At 38.6% G+C, this 26,406-nt stretch overlaps 2 protein-coding genes across 7 annotated transcripts in view; one reads left to right on the top strand and one right to left on the bottom strand.

Moving 5' to 3' along the window:
• LOC145479127 (putative E3 ubiquitin-protein ligase HERC1) overlaps positions 1-26,406 on the top strand; it is a 304,004-nt gene that overhangs the window by 236,962 nt on the left and 40,636 nt on the right. For all 6 annotated transcript variants that reach the window (XM_081457396.1, XM_081457404.1, XM_081457389.1 and 3 more), the window contains 5 exons: positions 7,249-7,539; positions 11,618-11,948; positions 13,495-13,676; positions 15,646-15,801; positions 21,091-21,316. In XM_081457396.1, coding sequence (XP_081313522.1) covers positions 7,249-7,539; positions 11,618-11,948; positions 13,495-13,676; positions 15,646-15,801; positions 21,091-21,316 — 1,186 coding nt within the window. The remainder of the gene's footprint in view (positions 1-7,248; positions 7,540-11,617; positions 11,949-13,494; positions 13,677-15,645; positions 15,802-21,090; positions 21,317-26,406) is intronic.
• Positions 9-7,239, bottom strand: LOC145479664 (uncharacterized). The gene has a single exon (XM_081458084.1). The coding sequence runs from the start codon at positions 5,431-5,433 to the stop codon at positions 4,822-4,824; it is 612 nt and encodes a 203-aa protein (XP_081314210.1). The 5' UTR covers positions 5,434-7,239; the 3' UTR covers positions 9-4,821.

Here is a 26,406-nt window from a genome sequence, read left to right as displayed (position 1 = left end):
GTATTTCTTTAAATTACTCACAATCTTTACATTCTTGTAAGTCGTTTTTTTGAAACACATTTCAGAATAAAAACTAGCAATAAAAAATGACGTTTCGATCTCTCTCAGATCATTTTCAAGTTGTACAAAAAGCGAATGAAATATGCATATATAAGTACAAATTAGGGCGTGAGAATGTCCGACAATAAAATATGTAAATACAAACACTAAAATGTAAGTGATAAATTAATAAAGTACTATAAAAAAAACTATATAAATATCTTTGCACGGATTGAATCTGACTGTTTGTTCAAAGTTGGCTTAAGCTCCTTTATAAAGAGCATTTCGTAGATCAGGCAGTCAAATTTACTTTGGCAACAAGATCTTAAAATCTCGATATATGTCACTTGAGACTGTTCCATGTTGCTCTTTAATGTGATTTCCAATTGAAGACGATCCTCAGTGTTCCTCAACGCACTAATAGAGGTGTCGGCACGTATACCAACAACAACAATAACTTTATTTACTCGTACATGTACACTTTTTTTGTGTGTGGGATTTCCCACACTTTGTCAACGCCAGCAATATTTATTTATTTATTTATTTGTTTATTTGTCCACGAGAGTAAAGCATTTGTCACGTGGTTTCTACTTGGCATGTAGACTGGGTTCCACTAGCAAAAGGTTGAGTGTTTTTGAGCGGCGGCCATTAGACGTGTGATTACTCTTACCGCGTGTTGTTTTTTGGTAAATTTGGACTTGTTTTTGAGATTCGGAGGGAATCTTAGACCTCAGGTCTTAGTGTTTCTCAGACACTCGCTGCCGTATTTATTTTTGACACACCATTTATTATAAGGTGGGTAAACATTCGCTTTCTGTGTATACACGAAATTCTTGGATGAATAAGGAACAATCAATCAATCATACAACAATCATACAAAGTTCCAGTTCTCGTACAGAACTTTCTGCGAGTACATATTTAAATTATGTCACATTGAAATTCCTTTGATCAGCTGAAAATCCCGACAATTTCTGTGGAAAATGAATTCAAGTAAAACATTGTGCATGTCGCGACGCGCAGTCTGCAACTGTCGGAATAAAATTTACACTTGATTGATTTCATTACTTTCAACTCCCGTCTATTGCTAAAATCAGCATATTTATATCAACACTCGAAGTTTTACGGACAGATATAAAATAATGACAAAGCCCAGTATTTTCCTGTGTATTTATGGTTAGCAAGTTGAGGTCCTCTCGACTGAGAAACCATGATTTCTTGATACGTTGCGTGACGGTGCAGTTTCCATAGACTCCCAAGTTTAAAAGGACTAAATATTTGCATTTGCCTTCAAACTTCATGCTAAACATTTTCACCTTTACTGGTCATGTTTAAGCACAAAAGCTTATCTCTAAAAGTATATTAATTTACATACAGTTTTCTCAGCTGGAAGCACAAATATTAGCTGACATTTGCAATCGAGCTGACTTATCATAAACAAACTCTGTGTAACCAGCGACCGATTGTAATACTTCCGCTGAGGAATAAAAGTAGACAACATTTCTATTGCCATTCCTTAGTTCAGGCTTACTGTTAACTCTTACGGCTTTACAGTACTTTTCTGAACAATTTCGACTGGATACAGACTGAATTTTTCATGAAGGGGGGGGGTGGAACGTCTGTGTAACAGCTACGGCAAACTAATCTATTTGTGTCCACTGGAACTAATCAACAAATCCCAGGACAAATGTAGCCAATGAAATAAAGCTGTTCCCACAGTAAACATCTCCAAGCCAATGCGATTCAAAAGTTGTGTTTGGGAACATTAATTGTCCCAGTTATGTAGCAGGTCATCTGGCATCCCGACAAAACAGGCCACATTATTGTTGATTGCACGTTCCATAATCACAACCTGAAACTAAACCATCTCGTATGCGCTTGCTTTTCAATGATGTCATTTATTTTTGCCCCTGCTGCCAAAAACAAGCCTAACCTGCAAAATGTGTTTACTTCAATGACTCTTTCAATGATCCCCCCCTTGACTTTTGTTTTTTTTGTTTTTTTTCGTTTTTTGCTGGGTTTTAGTATACGTTGTGAAACAACGGTTACATGGGATTTTGCCAAGGTAACAAAAATGGCACGTGGTGGAAAAACATTTTTCCTTTTCGGTTACATATTACTGACAAACAGAGAAACGTGATTTGCTAGTAATACCTTAGACATCAAAACACCAATTCAACTGACTACATTAAATGTCAAGGGTGCTGCATGTGATCTTTTTTATGTATTCATGGGCATTAACTACGGGAAATTTAGCTCCGGAAATATTGGTCATACTCACTGGTAAAAGGGTCATTTACTACGATAAAGAGTTCCACGTAACTAATCCCTAAGGGAGCAAATTTCCTGGAGACTAAAGTCCAAACATGTTTCTCCTGTAACTGGTTTTTTCATCTGCAGCAGGGTCCGAAATTGCGCTTTCCTGGTCGCCAATGCGACAAAATTTTGCTCTGGCGACCAGAATTTCACAACTGGTCGCCAGCGGGCGATTAACTATTTCATGCCACGACAATTATACAATAACTTTGATTTTCAGCCAAATCGATTAAAATAACATTCAAAGCCGCCTGCCAATTGAGCACTTACTTTTTACCTTCCCGCTGCTTTTGAAGTATAAAACCGATTTTCCTCATTATAAATCTACCACAAAGTTTCAATGCTATGATCAGTGCGAAGTTTCGCCACCGTGTTTTTTCAGCGGTTTCCCATAACATACGTATTGCAGGCGCAAGAGGCCACATGCGTTCTTTCGCCATAAATATTTATTCAGGCGATGTGGTGTCCCAAGATGTTCTGAAATCTTTCCGTAATTTATTACAAGGTGGAGATGGAACATCCGTGAAGAAATTAGTTGAAGATTTAGATATTCTCTGGGTGTCAAAAGGCGGAAATGTAGATCTGTCAGAGTAGTCAAAAGATGATTTACACACTGGTTTGATTCCTGATTACATCAATTGCAAATATTTTGCTGGCAATCCAATGGCGACCAAAAATTTTGGTTTCTGTTTCGTTGTGAAGGAAAAATTTTATTGACACTTTGGCGATCACATTTTTCCATATGGCGACTGAAAAAAAAATTCAGTCGCCAGTGGGCGCCTGCCTTAAAAAGTTCATTTAGGACCCTGCTGCAGCCTGGGATGTTATAATCAGGACTCTACGGTATCTTTACTTGACATTCATCACTACAACACGACAAAATGTATAAATAAATAAAATAAATAAATAAAAAATAAAAAGACTTTATTTAATGAGGGTAACATAATTTACTGGTTGCCCAGTAGTTTACAATATGGCCCTCCCTAATCTTACATAAAATCATTTACATATTATATACTTATGAGTAGTGATTAAAATTTAAATTGACTTAATACAAATAAGATCCAGAAAGTGCTACTAATTACAAAGTGTTCTAGTGTAGCATTTTGTTTCAGTAGCTTCTGGCGTGCTTTTCCTGTGAATTGTTTGTGCGATGTAGTATCACGAATGGAAACATCAACATTATTCCAAAGGCAAGTTGCGCTTGTATGGAAAGTCCTGCAACCTGAAACTCTCTTGCACCTAGGAATAACTAGGTTATACTTGGTTGTAGCTTTAGTATTGTAGCTATGAGTGTCCTTTAGATCATGTATATATGGAATAAAGTAATCTGGACAGTGTCCAAAACTGATCTTATGTAATAGATCAAGCTTTCTGCTACGTATGATATTGTCTATCTGTAAAGCTACAATTTCTCTGATTTATCCCAAGCACATCAACTTTTATTTGACTGAAATCCCACACAAGTTCGCACTGCGGACCTATTTTTTATATCAGTGAAACGTAAAGACAAAGAAAAAAGTGTACTATATGAGTCTGGAGACTGAAGTAACCAAGGGTTTTGTAGACAACCTCCAGTTATTATGTTTCTATGGAGATTTAAGAGAAATAAAAGCTATTAAGAGAATGAGATATGTACATAAAATTGGAAAAAAGGAGTACATAGAAATATTACTTGTTTTCAGAATGTTGTTCATACAGTAAATAGTTTCAGATGTTTCGAGAAGTTGAAGGTATTGAGATCTTTAAGATGAATAGGGATATTGTCCCAGAGAATAGTCGCTGCATAAGCAATTGTTTGTTTACCAGAATCCTCCGTAGGAAAAAAGATGGCGACTGGTACATTTACCCATAGTTCTTAGCACACAAAAACCTAAACAATGTTCATAAAAACGTACAGAAGCGTTAGAAAATCTTCACACCTAGGCGACTTAATATCCTTTGTACAGGGACAAATATTGCAATTATAAGGCTTTCTTTGTGCCTTACGGGCTGTGTTAGGTTCGCAAGGCATTGTGGTAAAATGTACAGCCGTCATCTTTTTTCCTACGGCGGATTGGTACGCACTTTAGATATGTATGGATTTTGTCTAGATGCATATCTGGTGTAGTATCCATGTACTTCACTGGCATGTTGAAAGAAATCATGAAACAAGCTTGGTAGTAGGCCTTTGTACCAAGAATGTGTGAATTTCAGAGCTTGTAGTCTATAAACATTATTTACTGTGAGAACATCTAATAAGTTTAGCAAGGGGAGTGCACTTTTCGGTCTGGTCACCACAAGTTCTTGCAAAAGTTCTACCTGACATAGTTTGCATCGCACAAACCACACTTGTAGTAGTAAACAACGAGTTGCTGGTTAATGATAGGCAGCTTCTTTTCTTTTGGTTTGATTTTGTCTGATCTTACAGCTTGTAAACACGGGGCGAATATCAATTCCAATTTTGCGGCTGAGTTCCCCAAGTTGCCTTCACACAGAATTGGCTGATCTCTGATCCTTGAATGGTAGCACTATTCTGACAGGTGCTTCATTTACGTTACATGCTCGTGTGGTAATTGGATCCCAGAAACTTTCTTGGTGACAATTAGTGATGGTCGATTGCAGCAGTTGGGCTGGGTACTGAAGTTGGGAGAATGTTTGTATGAGACGATCACATTCCAAGAGGAACAGTTGCCAGGTAGATGGCAATTTAAAGGCATGATCCAGAATTGTTTTTAGCAATGACTTCTTGTATCTAACATCGACGTGGCCCTTGTAATGTAGTAATAATCCGGTGTCAGTTGGTTTTCTGTACACCCTTGTCTCCAGGCGACCATTGCATTTCCCGATCTCCATTCCCAGGAAAGTAAGTTTACCATGTTCGCCAAGTTCCATGGTGAAGCTGACAGATGGATGGCTCTCATTTAGAGAGGAAAGGAATGCTTCAGCTGTTTCAGTTTCAGGCATTATGCTCAATGTGTCATCCACATAGCGTTTGTAGAACTCAGGTAACTTGCCTTGGTTCTGAAGTCGATCTTCGATACTGCACATAAATGCGTTGGCTAAGTGGCGAACCCATAGTAACACCATCGGTTTGTTCATACAAACTCCCTCAAACTGAAAAAGCTGGTTCTTGGTGGCAATATTTAGCAGCTCTACCAAGTCTGATTTTGTAGTGTTGAGATTACGCTGCTTATTGAACCAGTCGTCCTTAAATGCCTTTTCAGCTAGAAGTTGTATCGTCTCATCAACAGGGACATTGGTTAACGGGGAAGTTACGTCATATTAAACAAGGATGCTGTGATTGTCAACTTCCATGTCATGGAGAGCATCCACGAAATTAAAAACATCACTAATGGTGGGATCATTGACTGATAGAGGTTTAAGCTTTTCATCAAGCCACTTTGCCAAGTTGTAATAAAATTTTATGTCCCAGTTGCCGAGAGTATCGGCCACATTGCTAGTTATCGCTTGTGGGTTTTTGGCAGGCCATAGAGATGGGCTAGTCTCGAACTATTTTGGATAACTGTGCCAGCAACTGCCTTGGGCAATATTCTTTCTACAGTGGTAGTTAACTCCTTTTCTTTCTGAAATAGCGGGTGGAAATGCTTGGGAGGTCTTCCTCTCATTTTGGGTCTTTCAGCACATGCTGGTCTAAACTTGATTTCGTTGTTTATGGAGGACTTTCTCAGTAGGCGCACATAATCTGACTTGTCCATCACAACCACTCCTGATCCCTTATCAGGCTTCATGATAACAATGTCATTCTTCTTTTTCAACTGGCCGATTGCTCTTAGCATTGCTCTTGGTAGTGCTGGGGTCTTTCATTCGATGTAATTCAAAGCAATCAAACATAATGATGCAGCCGTTGTTTTCTTCGCTCAACACCGGTTCTAATTTCCAGAAAGCCTTTTCAAAGCAGCTTTGATTTCCTTGGATGTGGAAGAGCAAAGTCAAGACCGCGACTTAGTGCCAGTTTTTGGAAGAAGGAAAGCTTGTAGGACGAAATGTTCTTAATATGTTCATCGATATCAGTATCATGTCAAGGAGCCGTAAAATCTTCGTGGTGTGGCCATTCATTGATTGTCAGTACTGTTCATTACGTAGGGTAACAATCGTTTTTGGGATGCAAAGGAAACGTAGTGATGAACAGTTCGCTCTGATTTTGTTGTAAACATCTTGAGTTTCGAGCCTAAGCTCTGCTAATTGCTTCCTCTTCAGGCGTAGCTCTTCGCTAACGACGCCTCCTTCAACTGCATTAGCAGATCACCTCCACTTGTTCGCTTTAGTCTGCTTAACCCTAGCAAAGGTCGCTGTCAAATTAAAATTCTGACAGAGTTTGAGAAATTCAGTGGCAGTCAGATTCAATCCGTGCAACAGTCAAACAGTCAGATTCAATCTGTGCAAAGATATTTATATAGTTTTTTATAGTATTTTTATTATTTTAACACTTACATTTTAGTGCTTGTATTTACATATTTTGTTGTTGGACATTCTCATCCCCTAATTTGTACTTATATATGTATATTTCATTCGCTTTTTCTACAACTTGAAAATGATATCAGGGAGATCGAAACATCGTTTTTTATCGCTAGTTTTTATTCTGAAATCTTCACATTGCAGGTAAACTAAAAACAGAAGCATGGCTTGCTGTTTACATATCTGCTTTTCCGACTCATTTTCTTGTCGTTGACTATTTAAAACAATTTCCTTGTTTCTATTGAGTTAGAAACTTGTCTAGGAGTCTTGGAGAACGAGAAATCCCATGGGAACACAAGCTGCAAGCGAGTGTCTCCACAGCTGTTTTGAGTTGTCCCAAACCTTCACAAGTGTTTCTATATCTCATTAGAGTGACAACAACAGCTTATTGGCAAGTGGAATAACTTATTCAGTTGTCCTGTCTTTTCTTCATTGTAGACCAAAATTAACCAAGGCAACCAACTTGTTCATAGTCCGTTTCTGCAATCTCTATCTGCACTGGCTGTTGGCCTGGACTTGGATAAAGTGCTATGTCATTCATCTAAAACACAGAGCAATTCAACGTTATTGCTTCATGATAATTCCCTTGTTCCAGAGTGGAGCTGGCTTCACAGCCTGGCTATTGCTGTGAAAGCAGCTGATGCTCTGACCTATAGGAGAGCATTTCCTCAGGGGTTCTCTGTGCCAGATGAGGACAGTCTAGAGAGTGAAATGGCTTATCAACCTACGGTATGTTTTTTCCCATGGAAATTTGAAGCTTGTGAGTAGAATAAAATCGGAATTAAAGTATTTTTTTACTTCATACATCAATGAATATAATTTTATCTTCATTGAATTTCAGAACCATTTATTAGACTACCCATTCCACAAAAAGTTAACAGAAAACTGGTTTTGCATGCTTATGAAGTCTACATGTACATAATTTTATATTTTACTGTGAGTCATTTGATTTTAACAAGCATTTAAAAAACTGACCACCTGGCCACTCATCGTAAGCAGTAGTAGTGTAGTATGGGCAAATTTGTATGTCACTAATGCGGAACAGTCTTTTGGGGATATCCCTGGCACAAAAATTGACATCAGCATAGCTCTTCAAACATTGCCTGTTGTAAAAAATGCTTCTTGATATTGTGCCAAGATAGGGCACTTCAGGAAAGTCCTTCGTCTTGTTTTTTCAGCACCCGCCAGACGAAGGACTCTTCCTACTTGATTGGCACCAATTTTAGCGACCCAAAAACAAGTCGCTGCACTTCGACCAATCAGAGTTGCCATGAATATCCCTTGGGGACAGAACTGTCAACAAAACGTGACTTGCAGTTGACTTCAATATGGGGTCGATTGCAAAAGCCATTAAGAAGTCATTTAAAGGCCACAGAATATTCTATATTGCGCGACTACAATGGGCAACAAAAGTAGTTGAGACACGTTTAGGAAATGATGCTTTTCGATATTTAAGCACTTGTTCTATTTTATTTGCATCTAGCGTTAATTCTCTGATACCCCCGACCCCCCAATTCAATGTTGTGTAGACTCTGTGGTCTGTGCAGTCTAAGAAATAGAAAAATCAACATTGTTTGGGGGGGAGTGAGGAAAATGTGTCTAAGATGCTGAAAAATCGAACTTTACTGCCAAGTGTCTCGACACTTTTGTCGCTCAATGTGTGTATACTAGCACAAGACTGTGGAAGTGTAAGAGAGGTGTTTGTTTCTGCCCCGACCAGAGCTAGGAAAAGCTTGACTTGAGAGCTAGCTCAGCACCCTTTTCATTGTTCAAATGGAGAGAATAGCTGTCATCTTGCTGCAGCAGTGGTTTCGCTGATTTCGCTTGTGCCGAAAGATTAGATCTCAAACCTAAATTCCCGTGGCATTTCAGTGTCTTACGTAGGAGATTGTTCAGAACAACAGTTGAAGGACATTTTAGTTAAAAAAAGGTATCAATACGTTCCTTGAATATTCAAGTCAAGGACCCACAAAGGTAATCTGAGACACCCGTTGCAAGTCGCGCCACTCCTCATTTCTTTGCACGAAACACAAATGAAAACTCTTCTAGCAAGGCAAGTCGGCTTAAAACCTTGCAGCTCGCTTCGCTTGCATAGCTACCCTACCCTGAAACTAATGAGTCAGGGTCCGAAATTAACTTTTTTAGGCAGGTGCCAACTGGCGACTGAAATTTTTTTTCAGTCGCCATATGGAAATATGTGGTCACCAAAAAGTGTCAATAAAATTTTTCCTTCACAGCAAAACACAAACCAAAATTTTTGATCTCCAGATGGAAAGTTCTGGTCGCCAATTTTTCTTTTAAGAATCAGAACGAAGAGAACATGTTTGGGGCCGCGATGACAATTTTTCCGCTAACGATAAGATTAAATACAAACACGCTGATTATTTATACACATACCACTGAAAAACCACGACGCATGAATCAAATGCCAGCCATATATGCAGTTTCGTGCAACTGCCAAATGTTTCAAGTCAACATTATACCTCCTCTTGTCTCTACCTTTTGAAGAAGAAATGTACCCAACTGAAAACTGCTGTCTGGTTCTTTGCTCTATGTTCAAAACGATCTTTCCTTTCGTGTTCTGTCAAGACGATCGACGGATCACCATGTTGAATATCAAAATCTTCCACTAATTTCTTCGCGGATGTTCCGTCTCCACTTTGTAATAAATTACAGAAAGAGTTCAGAACATCTATGGACACCACATCGCCTGAATAAATATTCATAGCAAAAGAACGCACGTGGCCTCTTGCGCCCACAATACGTATGTTATGGGAAACCGCTGAAAAAACACGGCGGCAAAGCTTCGCACTGATCGTGGCTGGGAAACGTTGTGGTAGATTTATAATAACAGGAAAATCGGTTTTATACTTCAAAAGCAGCGGAAAGGTAAAAAGTAAGTGACCAATTGGCGGGCGGCTTTGAATTTTATTTTAGTTGATTTGACTGAAAATCAAAGTTTGTGTAATTATCGTGGCTTGAAATAGTTAATCGCCCGCTGGCGACCAGTTGTGAAATTCTGGTCGCCAGTGCAAAATTTTTAGTCGCATTGCGACCAGGAAAGAGCAATTTCGGACCCTGATGAGGTCGACTTGTGGCAAGTCTAGCACTTTGGCAATAATCCACTTGCCACCTGAACAAAACCACATGCCTTGGTAAGCGGGTTTGATGTTAAATAACTTGTAAGAAGTGTCTAGTAAAGGCAATCAATTCCTCAGATTAGGAAATTCAAAATCATTACAATCTGATTTTCATTGTCATGCATTCTAGCTCTCCTACTGCCGTTAACTGATCGTCATGTCAAGGCCTTTTAACTGATATGAGGGGGACATGAGGGGTTCTGAACACCACTACACCGCAAAAAAAATTAACGAACACTGCATCATCGCAAGAAAAGCCAACGAAACACTGTCACTGCAACACGTATTTTTAGCGCCATGATTCGAGTCTACATTTAAAATAATACTTTTATACCTCAACAATTTTCCACAAGATAAGCACATCGCAACGCTTTTCATTGCGCATATGTCGATACTGCTGATGCCTGTAAATCCGTTTTCTTGCTCTTGTGAAGAAACCTTGCGCAAAGCTAGGAAGCGGATGAAGAAAAAAGAGAGGTAGCCTGCGTAGCAAGCGTTTCTGTAGGGTTCGGGAGCAAAGAATTGCAGCACAAAAAATGGAGTAAGTAAACCATTTTCCGCACAGACAAAACACCGAAAATCCCGTTCCTCGGTGTTTCTTTGTTTCCAAACCCCACGGAAACGCTTGCTATGCATCCTAAAAGAGAGGAACCTCGAGAGATGGCCTTTAACCCAGATCCCTCTCTTGTTCTACTTCGCTCACTTTTCTTGGTGTATAAACCCACTGACTGAAGCGCTATCTGGCCTGAAAGTATTGCTTTCTGGAGCTAGCTGCGTTTGCGTTCGATATCGATAATCGTTTGAAAAAGTAGAAGGTCAAGAAAGTCGCAGGACCTTGGAGCAGGTAGAGACCGGTATCAGAATGACCTCTAGACGAAGCCGAATAGCAAAAGGAAAAAAATAGTAAAGGTGTGTAAATTACAAAGCTTCCTTAGGTTAGAAAGCCTTCTTTCTTCCCTGCCGACACGACATCTGAATATATTTTGTGGCTGGTAGTTTTCGCCGCCTTTTCCTTTTTTCATAGGAAAAAGCTGCACAGTCAATAATACATAATATTCGGCCTTGACGTTTCCAGAATTTCCAGGATTGTTTCTGCCCTTGTTCCTCTATGTGTCTACCCAGACACCGAACACTGACCCCTGGGTGGCAGAGGTCAAGTTACTTGTCAAGTTACGTATAAATGAAAACAGCTTCGGATTGACAGCCGAAGCATATGGAAGATTGACTAGAAAGTGATGGTCTGTATTTTGTTACAAATTATTAACCTCAGTGGTACGTGTTTGTCATAAATTAGCATGGATTAACAAAGTTTACATGCTACATTTAGGTCAAATTTAGGTTTGAGAAAGGTAAATCAAAACACCCCAGCACTGCAAACAATTTCATTTCACTGAACACCACAGCGTGAAAACACAAACATCACACACTGTAGGGATTGAGATCACCGCAACACCGCAAGTTGAGATTTTATTCACCTCATCGCCGCATTAAAAAAACATCAACACTGCAACACCGCAAATCCCCATGTCCCCCTCTGATATGACAAGTTCTTTAGTTCTCGTAACCTGTCTGGTTTTGTACAGGATTAGTGAAGTGAAGTTAGAAGCTAATCATTACTGGACATAAGCAATAGTTTATAATTCAGTGTACATGCTACTTGTCATCAGGACAATTCAACCTGGACACTATCCATGGACAAGGAAGTGATGAGCTGGGCCCAGCAGTGCCCAGAGGATTGGGATGGAAGAGATCAGTATGACGTGTTCCTTTGGGGAGGAGGCAGACATGGGCAAATTGCCCAGTGTGGTAAAGGAGTTAACATACCAACATTGGCAAAATCATTTGGGCGTGCACAGCAGATAATCTGCGGTCAGAACTGCACATTTGTGTTGTTAGCCAATGGAGCTGTTCAAGCATGTGGCGAAGGTAGTTATGGACGACTGGGTATGGGGAACTCTGATGATCTGTTTTCACTTACAGTTCTCTCCACCTTGCAAGGTTAGTACAGATCAGAGCACCTATTTTTCACATTTTACTTCCACTTACAAAAGCGTCAAGGGAGAGTATGTTTTTGAAGAAGATAGTGTCTCCATGTGCCATAAGGTGAATGAATAATTGCATTAAAGGTGAATCTCTTCTATTGAATGTTTGGAAATTTTATAGAAAGTACAGTGCCGATCAGAAGAAACCTAACAGGTAACGCTTGACCGAACGCGTTCCGTTTCTGTTCCACACGCGTTCCCGTTCCTGTTCTGTATCCGTTCCATATCCGTTCTGTATCCATTCTGTTCCCATTCTGTATCTGTTCTGTGCTGTTCTGTTCCCGTTCTGTTAGCGTTCCATCAGTAAGCGTTCTTGGAACTCGTTCAAAGGAACGAGGTTTCCGAGAACTCGTTTACAAGATTAGCGACACTCCTTTGCATTTCATAAATGGGTTAAAACTGTCACCTTTATGCGAGAATAGGGACAGTAAACTTAAATTTTCGTGGTGAAAATATGAGTCCAGTTACTCGAAAAATATGGGAAGATGATATTGTAACTTCAAGGCCAGTTTATAGTAAGTCTTTTTCTGAAATGATACAAAGCGACCGGCAATGTGTGATTGCCTGAGGAAAGGAAGAAGTAAAACAGCTTGCCAAGTACTTTTAACGCCATCGATGAAAAAATGCAAGCAAAAGACAAGCTTTCGGCTCTTGTATTTACACGAATACTTTTAGTGAGATTTAACATTGAAGTATCGGCGAAAACTGTTTGGCGAATGCTGCAGACACTTGGCTGGAGGACGCCAGCAGAGCAAAGTACTGACAAAAAGCCGAAGCGACCATTTTGTGATACTTTTACTGACGTTATTTTCACGGGCGAATTTTCAGTAAGGACTGAACATTATCCTCACCGATCCTTTCGCAAAGTTGGTAAACAACACCGTAATAAAGGTCAACCAAGATATCCATGTTTTGTTGTGTTTCTCTTCATGAGGAAACCTTTCAATCCCAGTCTAACTCGACTCATCCATCCATCTCCTTCTTTGGACATAAGTTGAGCTTGTTGACAATAACAAAATGGCCGCAATGAACACGAAATGGACAAGAAGATGCATGGAAGATGCTTCCTTAGTGCGTGTAAAAAGAAATAAAAAAAGACATCAGATGATTCGTTCTGTCATTTTCTCAAGATCGCCGGGCTGGACAAAAATTGAACAAACGTGTATTTAAAGTTACATCGTTTCCAAATCCTTGGTAAGCGCTCTGATAGCGTAACTTACTACCATGTGTTCTGAAGAATGCGTTCTCTTATAGTTTGCATTCTGGAGAACGCTCTTTTCCATTTTTGTGATTCGTAACTGTTCCGTATCCGTTCGATTTCCATTTGGTATCCATTCTGTATCCGTTCTGTACCCATTCTGTACCCATTCCATTCGCGTTCTCGTACCCGTTCTGTATCCGTTCCATTCCCGTTCGCAAACGCATTCCCTGTTAGGTTTCTTCTGATCGGTACTGTATGCAAGACATAAATAATCATGGTCATTTGCGTTACACCATGTCAGGCTATGTAGTTACCCAGTTGGCCACTTCCTGTGGTTCTGATGGCCACTCGCTGGCTCTGACTGAGAGTGGTGAAGTGTTCAGTTGGGGAGATGGGGATTATGGAAAATTGGGACATGGTAACAGTGACAGACAGAGAAGGCCCAGACAAATAGAGGCTCTCAGGGGCGAGGAAGTGTCATTTGTGAGTAGACAATAGTCATTTATACCACCATCTGATCAGTTTGTTGTGAGTAGGTACACTTAATCAATTGTAGAAAGAACTGCTCAGAGCTCCAATCTACTGTTTCCTGTGGGTATGCTGCTAAGTTAAAGCTACTTTTTACATTAAATGGATCGTACAGAACAGTCATTCATCGCTGTAAAGTTCTGAAATTTGAAGCATAAGTGAGCAACCCATTTCAGTGCTACGATGTCAAGTTTAATTTTTGAACCATCCATGCATGGCAAATGTGGGGTGAAATTTATGGCGGCACCTTGGCCGCCAAGCGGAACCCCATACTCATATGGGAAAGAAAAGGAAACCCATGAGTTGATTTTCTTATGGTTATCATGGCTAGCGGTATTGCTCATGGGCGCATACGCATGACGGCGACAATAATGACGGAGTTGCGCAACGTGGCGGCTATACTCCAAATAATAGGTTGACAGAAACATGCAGCTTTGGTTTACCGTGTATTTCTTTGATATTGGACCTCCATGTTATGATCAATTGACACCTGTCAAAACAAGGTATCCGCTGACCAGTATAACTTGACCATATCGCGGGCTCAAGTTTACATCTCGTCAAGGTCACGTGTTGGAAGTTGACCGCTGACCAAGTGCTGGTTTTCAATTGCATTGCGGGCTCATGTCAGCTTAACTTGTTGAAAATGGGGCAGGATTGTTTGGAAGCCACTCAACGGTAATCCAGGATTAAAAGTTAACCAAATTATAACTTTTTCTTCTATACAAATGTTTTTTGCTGCTTTTTTTTTGTGTATATGGTGATTATTAAAACTCAAAACAGAAGGCCAAACAATATACAGAAAACCTCACTGCAAAGTTACATGAAATCAAAATTCTACCTTTTCCTGGGTTAGCTTAATCGGGCTCTGAACAACCTGGCCCAGGAGGTACGCTTTTAGGCTGGCCTAAATCTATGTATTACTGTGTTATAATGCTGCCTCTCTCGTAAGCAAAACTATGAGATGATCGCTTTATTCTCTTGAAATCTTTCACAAACAGCATAAACGTGAATCCTCAGCGCAATTTCCATACAGCCCCACAGTTTATTATGCATACAGCAGGTTGTTCAAAGAAATCAATGGCCTGACTTTCACTCTAGCCTGTACTAATACTGTGAATAGTCTGACTTTCATACTTCGTTAAACTAGATATTCTAAGTCCAGTTGGACCTGACATCATTTTGGGATTTCCAGGTCCAAACTACAGAAAATCATTAAAAAGTAAAGGGAAAGTAGTGTGTTTTAGACCTTTATTGGAGGTGTTTTCTATCATTTGGGAAATTCAGTTATTCATCATTGGAGAAATTCATTTTACCTAATGATAAGAAATGATTTACTCAGGTTTCCCACAATTATTTTAGCCAGAGGTCAGTAAAATAACTTGTGTCACTGGAATAACTGTTTAGCCATGAATGTATGCACTGTGGACCTATTTTGACTTACGCTTTGTTTAAGAAACAAGAAATATTTAAAGAATAAGTACTACCGTAGGAACACAAACTGTTGTTGAGTGTTTGCACCACTATTTTGAGTTCTTCTAACCTTTTGTGAGTGTTTGTTTGACTTGATAGAAACACGAAGGAGAACACTTTATATTCTGTTGGAAAACACTGCAAGAAAATCACAGATTTATTTTGATTATCAAAACGTAAATTTGCTTCGTTTGCTTCATCATTACGTCAAAGACTCGTAGAAGCTGCATGCTTCGTTTGTGTATATATAGGAGTAGGGATTTTGAATACTGCATACTCTCTTACTGAATGATTTCTAGAGGAACGTAACGCTCCTAAGAAATTTTGTGCGTCCTACAAAAAACGTGAATCCTAAGAAATTTCTGTAGCAGTTATTTTCAAAACGGGTGTGTTCTCAGGAGTCCTACCTCTGTACTTTTCCACTGAGCTGATTCTGTTATCTGTTTCATTTCAGCTGGCTTGTGGCTTTAAGCACTCTGCTGTAGTTACTTCAGATGGTAAATTGTTTACCTTTGGTAATGGAGACTACGGACGCTTGGGACATGGAAACACAGCAAATAAGAAATTACCTGAGAGAGTCATGGCACTTGACAAGAAAGAAGTGGGACAGGTACTTTGCAGATATAATTCACAGTAATTCTTTTGACTATTAAATGTTTGCCGAGATCTTGGCAACTTTCTCGGCGAGTTTTTTTTGTGTTTAAGATTTGAATCCTTGCTGCAACAGAACTGTTATTAAATCAAATGAAATTAAATCTTTATTCACAAAGTTTTGATTACAGAAGGAAAGAAAGTAATACCAAAAACAATTGAAAACAAATGTAGGTTATAAGACTAAGATATACACGAGATACAACACTTTCAGTTGTGTATACGTAACAATCTTAAGTACGAAAATCATAGTTTATGAATTAAGAAATACACAAGTTTATTACGAGAACTACCTTTATTCTCAGCCGTTTCTTGAACAAGAAGTTAACATTAATCTGTTACCAAACTGACTAGCAAACTATAAGCTAGCAAACAGAGGGAAATTCATTTTCACAGATTTACGGCCCTGTGAAGCCAAAAGTCTTAAAGTGACAACTTCACATCATTGGATGGCCATCAATGAAAACTTTTATGTTCAGGTTTTGCACTTTGCTTAAATTGTTCTGTGTATGCAGTTTCAGTGGAACGTGGTTCATCAATTATGAAGTTTTGTTTTAAAAAAAACTGCACAAGATGTCCACGGTTTCCCTCGTGGTTACATGCATTCTACAGCCAAAAAACCATCAGTAATCAGGCAATCATATTGCTCAGTTAACAACCTTGGCAAGAATATTCTTTCAACAAGTTTGTTGTGTGTTGCCTGCAGGAGAAATGCACTCATTAGAAGACATTCTTGCCAGTCTAATGAAGAAGGTTTTGTCTTTCCAAACGGAGTTTTAAAAGATCTCGGTCAGATCTTGCCATTTTCAGCTAAATCTTGGCAACCTCGGCGGGATTCTTGCCAATCTCATGAAGATGTTTGTGTCTTCCTGAATCTCGGTAAAATCTCAGTGCGATTACCGAGGTCTCGGCAAAACGTTTGCTGGAGTTAGTAGGCTTAATATAAAACCTCAAGCAACCTTAACAGCATGGCTGTATTGCGGGGTTGCATCACATACTTTTTTTTTGAGAAAGACCTATGGGAGAAAATCTGAGGACCTTTTAAAAATATGACACACCCGTTTAAATTTGCAAAACATGTTTCAGATACTCAGTATCCATCTTCAGTCAAAGGACGTTTACAAGTGAGTGACTTTATATAAAGTAGGTAACAAGTAGGTGTAAATTACAAAATCAACCCTCCAAGTTAACTTTTTTCCTTAGTGGCCATTTGGCCACTGACTGTTCAGGTTTGGTCGCCAGTGAAAAATTTTAGTCGCCAAAATATATGCATAAATTAATAATTAATTAATAATAAATAATAATCTTATTATCTAACTGTATTATTAATAACATTTTCCTTGAACCACCAAGTAAATTGAAGTCCCGTTCAGTGAAAGAACTACCTAATGTTGATTCAAATATGGTTTTATTGGAATGATTGATGATCAAATGAAATAGTTTCTGATCACAATGAAAAAGCACTATATTATTGCAACTGTGTTGTGAGTTGATCACAGTTCTCATTCAGTCATTTTAAATTGACTGGCTTTCACTTTCAATAAATCTTTTACAATGGTTATAATAATGCAAATGTAAATGCCTTCAAATAGCTCCATCGATTTACACGTGACACCACAAATATCAAAAACCAAAGGTTCAGACTATCTTCATTATAAACTCTTGTTTGAGCATGTATGAATGAAACGTATGTTTACCACCATTTTTCCCGCTAAAATATTTGATGAAAATTAAGAAAAAAAGTCGCTTCACAAAACACAGAAATATTTGTGTATATCATTTATAATTCACACAACAGAAGCAGTGCAAACAACACAGATTATACCAAGTTAAAATAAGATAGCCTCATTCACAGCTGAATGGCGGAAAGTTTTCCAATGTTTATCAAGGCGGCATCAAATTCTTGCTCAAACCATAAAGTGAACACTATTTTTACCTTATCGCTTATGATCTTTTTTAAATGTTCAACCTCGTTTTCTGCTTGAATAAGCAAACGATATAAAACTTCATCTGAAAATTGAAGACTGTATTGAAATGGACAGGAAAGTTCACGCTCAAATTGTTTGTCGTTTTGAATTTAATATGCGACCCGCGGAATGTGAATACTCAACGCAAAAATACTTTCACAAGTTTTAGGGCAATCACTAAGACGGATATTTTTTATTGATGAAATCTTTGACAATTTAAAAATAAACCCAGGTTCGTTCACACAAGTGAAATTTATTTACAACTGCTAGCCGCTTTTCATCACAGTTTTTTTAATTTATAGAATCCCCCGTGCTTGTGTTATCAAGTTTGCTGTAAAGTCAAGTATTTTCATGTCCACTGAAACAAAATCGGTTTCTCAAATACATCTGGATGTTTCTCAAATATATTGTGGATCCTGTCACCGTCGAGCTTTCCAAGCTTTTGCAATTCCTCTTCTTTTCGATGGCAAATGACCGGATTGCGTGCATTGTCTCACGCTTCCAGGTAAAATTGACACGTGCCAAAGTTCAGTTGAGTGGAACGAATTTCGTCGCATCCCAAGCTCAACTGAATGCAACTCCTTGATCTTTGTTTACCGTGTAACATTTCATTTTATTCAGTCTCCATTTCTGTTGGTTAATATCCCACAACAACTAGCTTTGCAAAGTGAATTCTTAATGCTCAGAACGTTTTTCTTTTCGCTCTGGATGGTAGTCCGCTCAAGCTCCTGACATATAGGTCACGTTAATTTTAGTCGCCAAGCTGGCGACTTGCGTTCTAATTTAGTCGCCAGCTCCAAAACTCTAGTCGCCATGGCAACTAAAATGGTCGCAACTTGGAGGGTTGAAAATGTAGGATAATAGTTACAAAACAGTGAAAAAGTTACATAATACTTAAGGGATACAACAGAGTGGGAGAATAAAAAGAGACGAGTACAAAACTGTGAAAAATGCCAAATACAGATAGTAATTAAATTAAGTATATGAATAAGAAGCGATTTTTCTAAACATTTAACTATAAAAAATTGCGATAAAATATTTCTAAGCATATTGAGAAAGGAAAGTTTAAAATATTGTTAAAAAACGACAACGTTTCGACGTTGAGCTAACATCATTATCAAGTCAAAATGATAGTTGATAAAAAATGTATAAAAAGTCACATAATAGGATGTTTACAACTGAGTGACTTTATATAAAGTAGGTAACAAGTAGGTGTAAATTACACCTACTTGGGGCAATGGTTTCGCTCCTTGGCCCTCTAATGGCTAATGTTTTCATGTGTCACCTTGAAGACAAGCTTACCCGTAATGGTTTGATGCCTATGCCGTCAAAATGGGTTTGCCCATTGGCCCTCTAATGGCTGATGTTTTCATGTGTCACCTTGAAGACAAGCTTACCCGTAATGGTTTGATGCCTACGCTATGCAAGAGATATGTTGATGATACCCTGGCCAAAATGCCTAGCACTGATGCTGCAGTTGATTTTCTGACTACCCTTAATGGCCTCCACCCCAGCCTGTCGTTTACAATGGAGCTTCCGGTTGATAACAAGATCCCCTTTATCGGCATGGAAATAATCAAGAACGGAACAAAGATTGAAGATTGGCTTGCTGTTGCATTTCCAAAGCCACACGGATAAACGCTACAAACATTGCTTGCTCAAAACAATGATTCACCGTGCATATGCCCTATCTTCTACAACTGAAGCTTTCAATCAAGAATGCACTAGACTTCACTCCATCTTTACTGAACTTGATTATCCGATAACGACCATTAATTCCACCATTAAAAAATTTATCCTGAACCTTTCATCCGGTGTATGTGAAAGACAAGTGGAAGACGGCCATGTCTTGCGGGTTGGTCTTCTCTTCAAGGACCAAACATCAGCTAATGCGGTTACAAGGCAAATGCACGATCTCAGCCACAAGATTGGCACTACCCTACAACCAGTATTTATTAGCAAGAAACTGGAACAAGATCTCAAGCCCAAAGAAATCAAGCCTCCAATCGTAAATCAACAATGCGTGGTTTATTTATTTTCATGTGATCTGTGCGATGCAGATTATGTCGGCTACACAGCCCGACACCTCCCAACGTATTGCTGAACATAAAAACTCGGCGATTGGAAAACCTCTTTTGGAAGCCCACGGGGACATAAGCCTCCTCAACGAAAGCCAGTTTCGAATTCTCTGAAAGTGCCAAGGGAAATTCGATTGCCTCGTCTATGAGATGCTTTGCATAAAGGAAAGGAATCCAAGCTTGAACACGCAAACTGACTCCATCCGTGCGAAACTCTTTGTTTAATTTTAAACATTTTAACACATCCATTGAACTATTGTTTTACTGACTATTTATACATTTTTTATTAACTATCATTTTGACTTGATAATGACGTTAGTTCAACGTCAAAATGTCATCGTTTTTTAACAATATTTTTAACTTTCCTTTCTCAACATGCTTAGAAATATTTTATCACAATTTTTTATAGTTAAATTAAATTAAGAGTGTTAAATTAACATGTTTGAGTTGTTTGTTCAATGCGGGTCATTCCCATTCAATATTAAGGGCTTCTTTGATCTTAAGTTGGAAAGTAGTAAGAGCTGAGTCTAAGATGGAAAAACAATTAAAAGAGCATAGATTCTTACATGACTCAGAACCCTGAAGGTGTTTATAGATATGGGAATTGCGATCCGAGAGTAAGTGCTCACGAACCCTGGTGCCAAAATGTCTGGTGGTTTCATAAAACCAGGTGGTTTACAAATTTACATGTGTAGGATGTCATACTTGTTATGTCGGTAATACCACTAGATATTTTGGTATGTAACTTTTTCACTGTTTTGTAACTATTATCCTACCTTTTGTAATTTACACCTACTTGTTACCTACTTTATATAAAGTCACTCACTTGTAAACATCCTTTAACTGAAGATGGATTCTGAGTATCTGAAACATGTCTTACAAATTTAAATGGTGTGTAGTCTTTTTTGAATGTTTGATTTCAATCTCACTGCTACGAAAATCTGGCAATATTATCATTATCATTATCATTATCATGAAGTACAGGTACAATCACCAAATGATACAGATGCAATTCACAACCACAGTCATTGAAAGTTTGTTCTAACAATGAACATTCATTGACAAGGTGTCTAAAAGAAAAGGTGCCCATGTTAACTTTAGGCTGAACTATATGATACATGACATTGTTGAGAAAACCACTACTTATACTATATTCAATTGATGTGAATGACAGCCAGTGTTTTGATTTTTATTGTTTTGTAGGTGGCATGTGGTTTGAACCACACCCTAGCACTCTCTGTTGATGGTAACACTGTGTGGGCCTTCGGTGATGGAGATTATGGTAAACTTGGACTAGAGAATTCCACAGCTAGACCCTCACCAATACCCATAGAGACATTTGCAGGTGTCGGTGTTAAGAAAGTATGCTGTGGCACACAGTTCTCTGTGGTTTTAACCAGAGATGGTCGGCTTTTCACATTTGGACAAGGTATTTTGGGGTTTTATCTTGTGTAAAAATTACACATTAAATTAGAATGAGTACATTTACAGTCAAACTCCTATTAAGCAACCACCCTTGGGAAAATGGGGGTGGATGCAATAGGTGTTTGTCAGGAATTAGCATGAGGCTTAGTAGAAACGTCAGTTTATTCAAATACAAATGGAATCACATTAAGAGTGACTTCCTGTAAATACTACAGATAGGTGTGCAAAATGCAAAAATTGAATTCCCTCAAACTTTTTCACAATAAAGACCTCTGGAAACTATTTAAGAAAATACAACTTTTAATTCGTTTGGATTTATATTTTTCAAGTAAAGCGATTTTTTAATTTTCACCCTTGGAGAAGCCCTCGAACCACTGAAAAATGTGCTTCGTATTTGCGACTCATGTAAGAAAACTAAAACAATTATCAAATCTATTTCGATATTACACAATTCAATGACCCTTCCTTTACAAAGTACCATTATTAAAATTGGAAAAGATTCAAACCTGAATTTTTTTTAAAAAATTCAAATTTACCCTCCTAAACAGCATTATCAGAAAGCTTGATTTTGGCAAATTTCAACGGCAAAACTCCCTACCTGGTACATGGATTCCGCTATAAAGATGGTATTCTATAGAAAGAGTAAGGCTTCCTCTATCGTTCTGTGAAATAAAATTTTGGGGCAACTTAAACTGTGAATTTAGACGACCAAAAATATTTACGGTACTCGCTTGAAGTTTACGACCTTTGAACTTACAGTTGTCTTCATGAATACAAGAGATAACCTAAACAACAGTTGAAATTTTAGCCTGAATGCGACCCTTTCCCCCATTTAAATGATTTGTAGTTATTCTTTATCTTCTGTGGGCAATTTTATCGAAAGTAATATTTTTTACACTGAAAAGGAGTTCTAACTTGTTCATGAGTACGTGCGTATTTGTTTCCTGAAGCGGAAATTTGTGGATATTAAATTGATCCCATCTAAGTTCTATTTCGTGTGCTGCAAGGCGTTTCGTGTTCTCATTAAAACAAAATGGTATTGCCAAGTAGAAGGTTTTCTCACATTTTAAAACAACATATAGTTTTTGACTTACCGTCTACATGCATGGCTTCATTTACTCAGCAGCGTTACATCAGGTGTGATAGCGCTAAGATGACGTGGTGATAATTGACAAATCGCTTTTTGCAAATCGAATTCATCAAAATATATTTATTATATCTTTTGACATCATAATGCTTCGAGACTACTTGATAAAGACTTGTGAAATAAGTCTACAAAATTTTGAAACTCTCATTACAGTGAAATGAAGAACCTGGATCTACTATTTTTATGCCGCGGTCGTGTGATCCTCGAGTATGGTATCACATGACAATAACAACTAAAAACTGGCCACCTGCAGTTATTCTCAAATCGTTGGTGGCATGTGCATCACGTGCGGTCCTAGGGTTTCGAATCCCGCACATGTTCAATTTGTTAAAATTGGATAATGTGGCAAAGATATTCGAGGTGTGTTCAGAAACGGCGGAAGTCTGGGTATCTGTACTTGTTTCTAACGGATATCCCTCCTTGTTTGTACAGAAGATCACAAAGGCACAAACAACCCCAAGAAGAGAGCCCGATGCAGAATTTAAATCCACCGCTGTTTTACCTCATGTCCAAGGAGTTTCTGAGTCTCTCCACCGCTGCCTAGAACAACAAGGCATTCACACCGTTTTCAAGTCTGACACAGCACTTCGGTCACACTTAGTGCGACCAAAGGACACCATCAACCCAGCTAAACAAGATGGTGTTGTCTACAGGATTCCCTGTGAATGCAGCAAAGTCTACATTGGGGAAACAGGGAGATCTATGCAGGAGAGGATCAAAGAACACGACAGGGATATACGACTCACCCGTACCCAGACCTCTGCCATTTCTGAACACACCCACAAGACTGGCCACTATCCTATCTGGAATGAGGTCAAGTTTATTGATCGAGATCCTCACTGGTACACACGTAGGGTCAAGGAAGCTATTCATATAAGACTTCACCCTAATAACATCAACAGGGATAGTGGAATTGAAATTCCTGAAGCATGGATGCCCAAGATCAAGAAACACAACAACAGGGGAACAGTACAACAGTGGACCACTGAGGGAACAGCTACTCGTCGGAACAGTGGAACAATAGGAGGATCGAAATGCACCAATCACAGCCGACCTTTGTGATATAAATGATATCGTGCAATCAGTCAACCTTATCGCCTGAAGAAGACTAGCAGTAAGCAGTTGAAACGTCGCGATCTACATCTCAAGTGACTACATCGTGAGACAAACGATAATACAGACAACAAAATTTGCGTCTGAGGGTGGAGTCTTCTCGACTGAACCAGATTTATCCCACGATCCCCTTTCTGGTTCTTCTCATGTTGTATCCATTGCTCTGGACAGGAACAGTTCTTTTTGTTGCTATGCCACCTTATCCCCTATAGGTCCCGATGACGAGGGCATACTGTTGTGTTCAAAATACCTTCATCCACGTCAAAACAACCTTGGAAACAAAATGTGTGATATGCATTTACTGGAAGTTTAGTTTAATGGTAAGGGTTTTGAAAAACCATGCGACAGCAACCTAACCCCGGGGATCTAAGCCCTTGGATAACATTGAGAAAGGCATCACAGAAAATGTCACGCAGTTTTATAGGACTCCGCTTTCTTACGCAATTTAGATGATATGTGAGAATGTTTTGGCGACAGAAGAAAGCAGAGGAGCCATCCGCGTTTTTGTTCAGTGAATGGGATTCAATGCTTGTAGGTGCCTTTATACCTTATTTAACAAGCAAGAGGACAACAATGCGATAAGTCATCAGATTCGTGGATTTTCATAATAACAAGCGGGGTCTACAAATTTTTTTTTTTTTTTCAGTCATCTCTGTAATTCCCTTATATGTTACTACCTTAAAGTTTCTCTTGACTTATCTCTTGTAGTGAGGCAAGTCGACAAGTATTCCCCCCCTGCCCCACCTTTAATTTCTAGTCCCACTTCTCCACATGGTTAGTATTGGGATCATTTTTGTGGGAGAAACTTGTAAATAGCCGGGCCACAATATAACTCAAGAGACTATTACGCTTTTGCACAGTCAGCTACATTGAAAGAGTGCCATTAGATTTTGACTTCGCATATCATGAAATCACACCTTATTGGGCCTCATGGTGATTGTCTGTTACCGTAGCATTCAGTATTTTCTCAATAATCTTTCGCAATATTTTCGATCTAAAGAGAAAATTGAATTACGCATACACTGACCTGCTCTAGCCAACAGTAGCCTTGCTTCATCCAGAGAAGAATCACTCACATCAATAGCCTTCAAATCACCTTGAATGTCTTTGTCACATTTTCATATTAAAACACATTGAACATGTGCAGTATTCGTAACACTAGGACCACACGTGCCCCCAACGATTTGAGAATAACTGCAGGTGGCCATTTCTTAGTTGTTATTGTCATGTGATACCACACTGGAGGATGACACGACCATGGGGTAAAAATAGTAGATCCATGTTTTTTATTTCACAGCAATAAGAGTTTCAAAATTTGCAGACTTATTTCACAAGAGTCTTTATCAAGTAGTCTCAAAGAAAGATATTACATATATATATTTTTTGATGAATTCGATTCGCGAAAAGCGATTTGTCAATTATCGTCACGCCATCTCCCCGCTATCACACCCGGTGTAACGCTGTTGAGTAAATCAAGCCATGCATGTGGCCGGTAAGTCAAAAGTTATATGTTGTTTTAAAATCTGAGAAGAAAACCTTCTACTTGACAATACCATTTTGTTTTAATGAGAACACGAAATGCCTTGCAGCACACAAAATAGAACTTAGATGGAATCAATTTAATATTCACAAATTTCCGCCTCAGTCAACAAATACGCAAATACTCGTAAACAAGTTAGAACTCCTTTTCAGTGTAAAAAATATTACTTTCGATAAAATTGCCCACAGAAGATAAAAAATAACTATAAATCATTTAAATGGGAGAAAGGGTCGCATTCAGGCTAAAATTCCAACTGTTGTTTAGGTTATCTCTTGTATTCATGAAGACAACTGTAAGTTCAAAGGTCATAAACTTCAAGCGAGTACCGTAAATATTTTCCATCGTCTAAATTCATAGTTTGAGTTGCCCCAAAATCTTATTTCACAGAACGATAGAGGAATCCTTACTCTTTCTATAGAGTACCATCTTTACAGCAGAATCCATGTACCAGGTAGGGAGTTTTGCTTTTGAAATTTGCCAAAATCAAGCTTTCTGATAATGCTGTTTAGGAGGGTAAAATTCAGGTTTGAATCTTTTCCAATTTTAATAATGGTACTTTGTAAAGGAAGGGTCATTGAATTGTGTAATATCGAAATAGTTTTGATATTTGTTTTAGTTTTCTTACATGAGTCGCAAATACAAAGCACATTTTTCAGTGGTTCGAGGGCTTCTCCAAGGGTGAAAATTAAAAAATCACTTTACTTGAAAAATATAAATCCAAACGAACTAAAAGTTGTATTTTCCTAAATAGTTTCCAGAGGGTTTTCTTGTGAAAAAGTTTGAGGGAATTCAATTTTTGCATTTTGCACACCTATCCGTAGTATTTCCAGGAGGTCACTCTTAAGACAACAATAAAGAATGAATGTTTCTATCGGTGGTCACTTTCTGTTGCGGACTCGTACCTGTCATTACCTTTTCCAAAACACAGGCAAACTTTGTGTGTTAAATCTGGGGTGGGCACTTAATAGGGGCGAGGACAATAGAAAATCCATCTTTTGGCACCTGAAATTCAAAATAAATAGCTGCTATTGCAATAATCAGTGGGGTGACATACAAACGAGGTAAATGAGTCGTATTGACCCTGTCAGGTCGTTCGCGGATTTTTTGGACAAGGACTGAACCACAGTAATGGCTATTGCTCACTCTAACTGTCAATTCCTGTAATACATTTTGTGCTTAAGGTTTGTCCATGTAATTGATGGATTTGGGGGGGCAGTAAGCAGATGAAATGGAAGCCTGTGTGGCTGCGAATCGTGGACTGCTGAATAAGAAGCAGTTGATAACCTCAAAAACG

This window comes from Orbicella franksi, chromosome 1 (assembly GCF_964199315.1).
Source record: "Orbicella franksi chromosome 1, jaOrbFran1.1, whole genome shotgun sequence".
Taxonomy (NCBI): Eukaryota; Metazoa; Cnidaria; class Anthozoa; order Scleractinia; family Merulinidae; genus Orbicella; species Orbicella franksi.
Note: the sequence above shows the minus strand (reverse complement) of the source record. Positions and strands in the feature narration are given on the sequence as shown.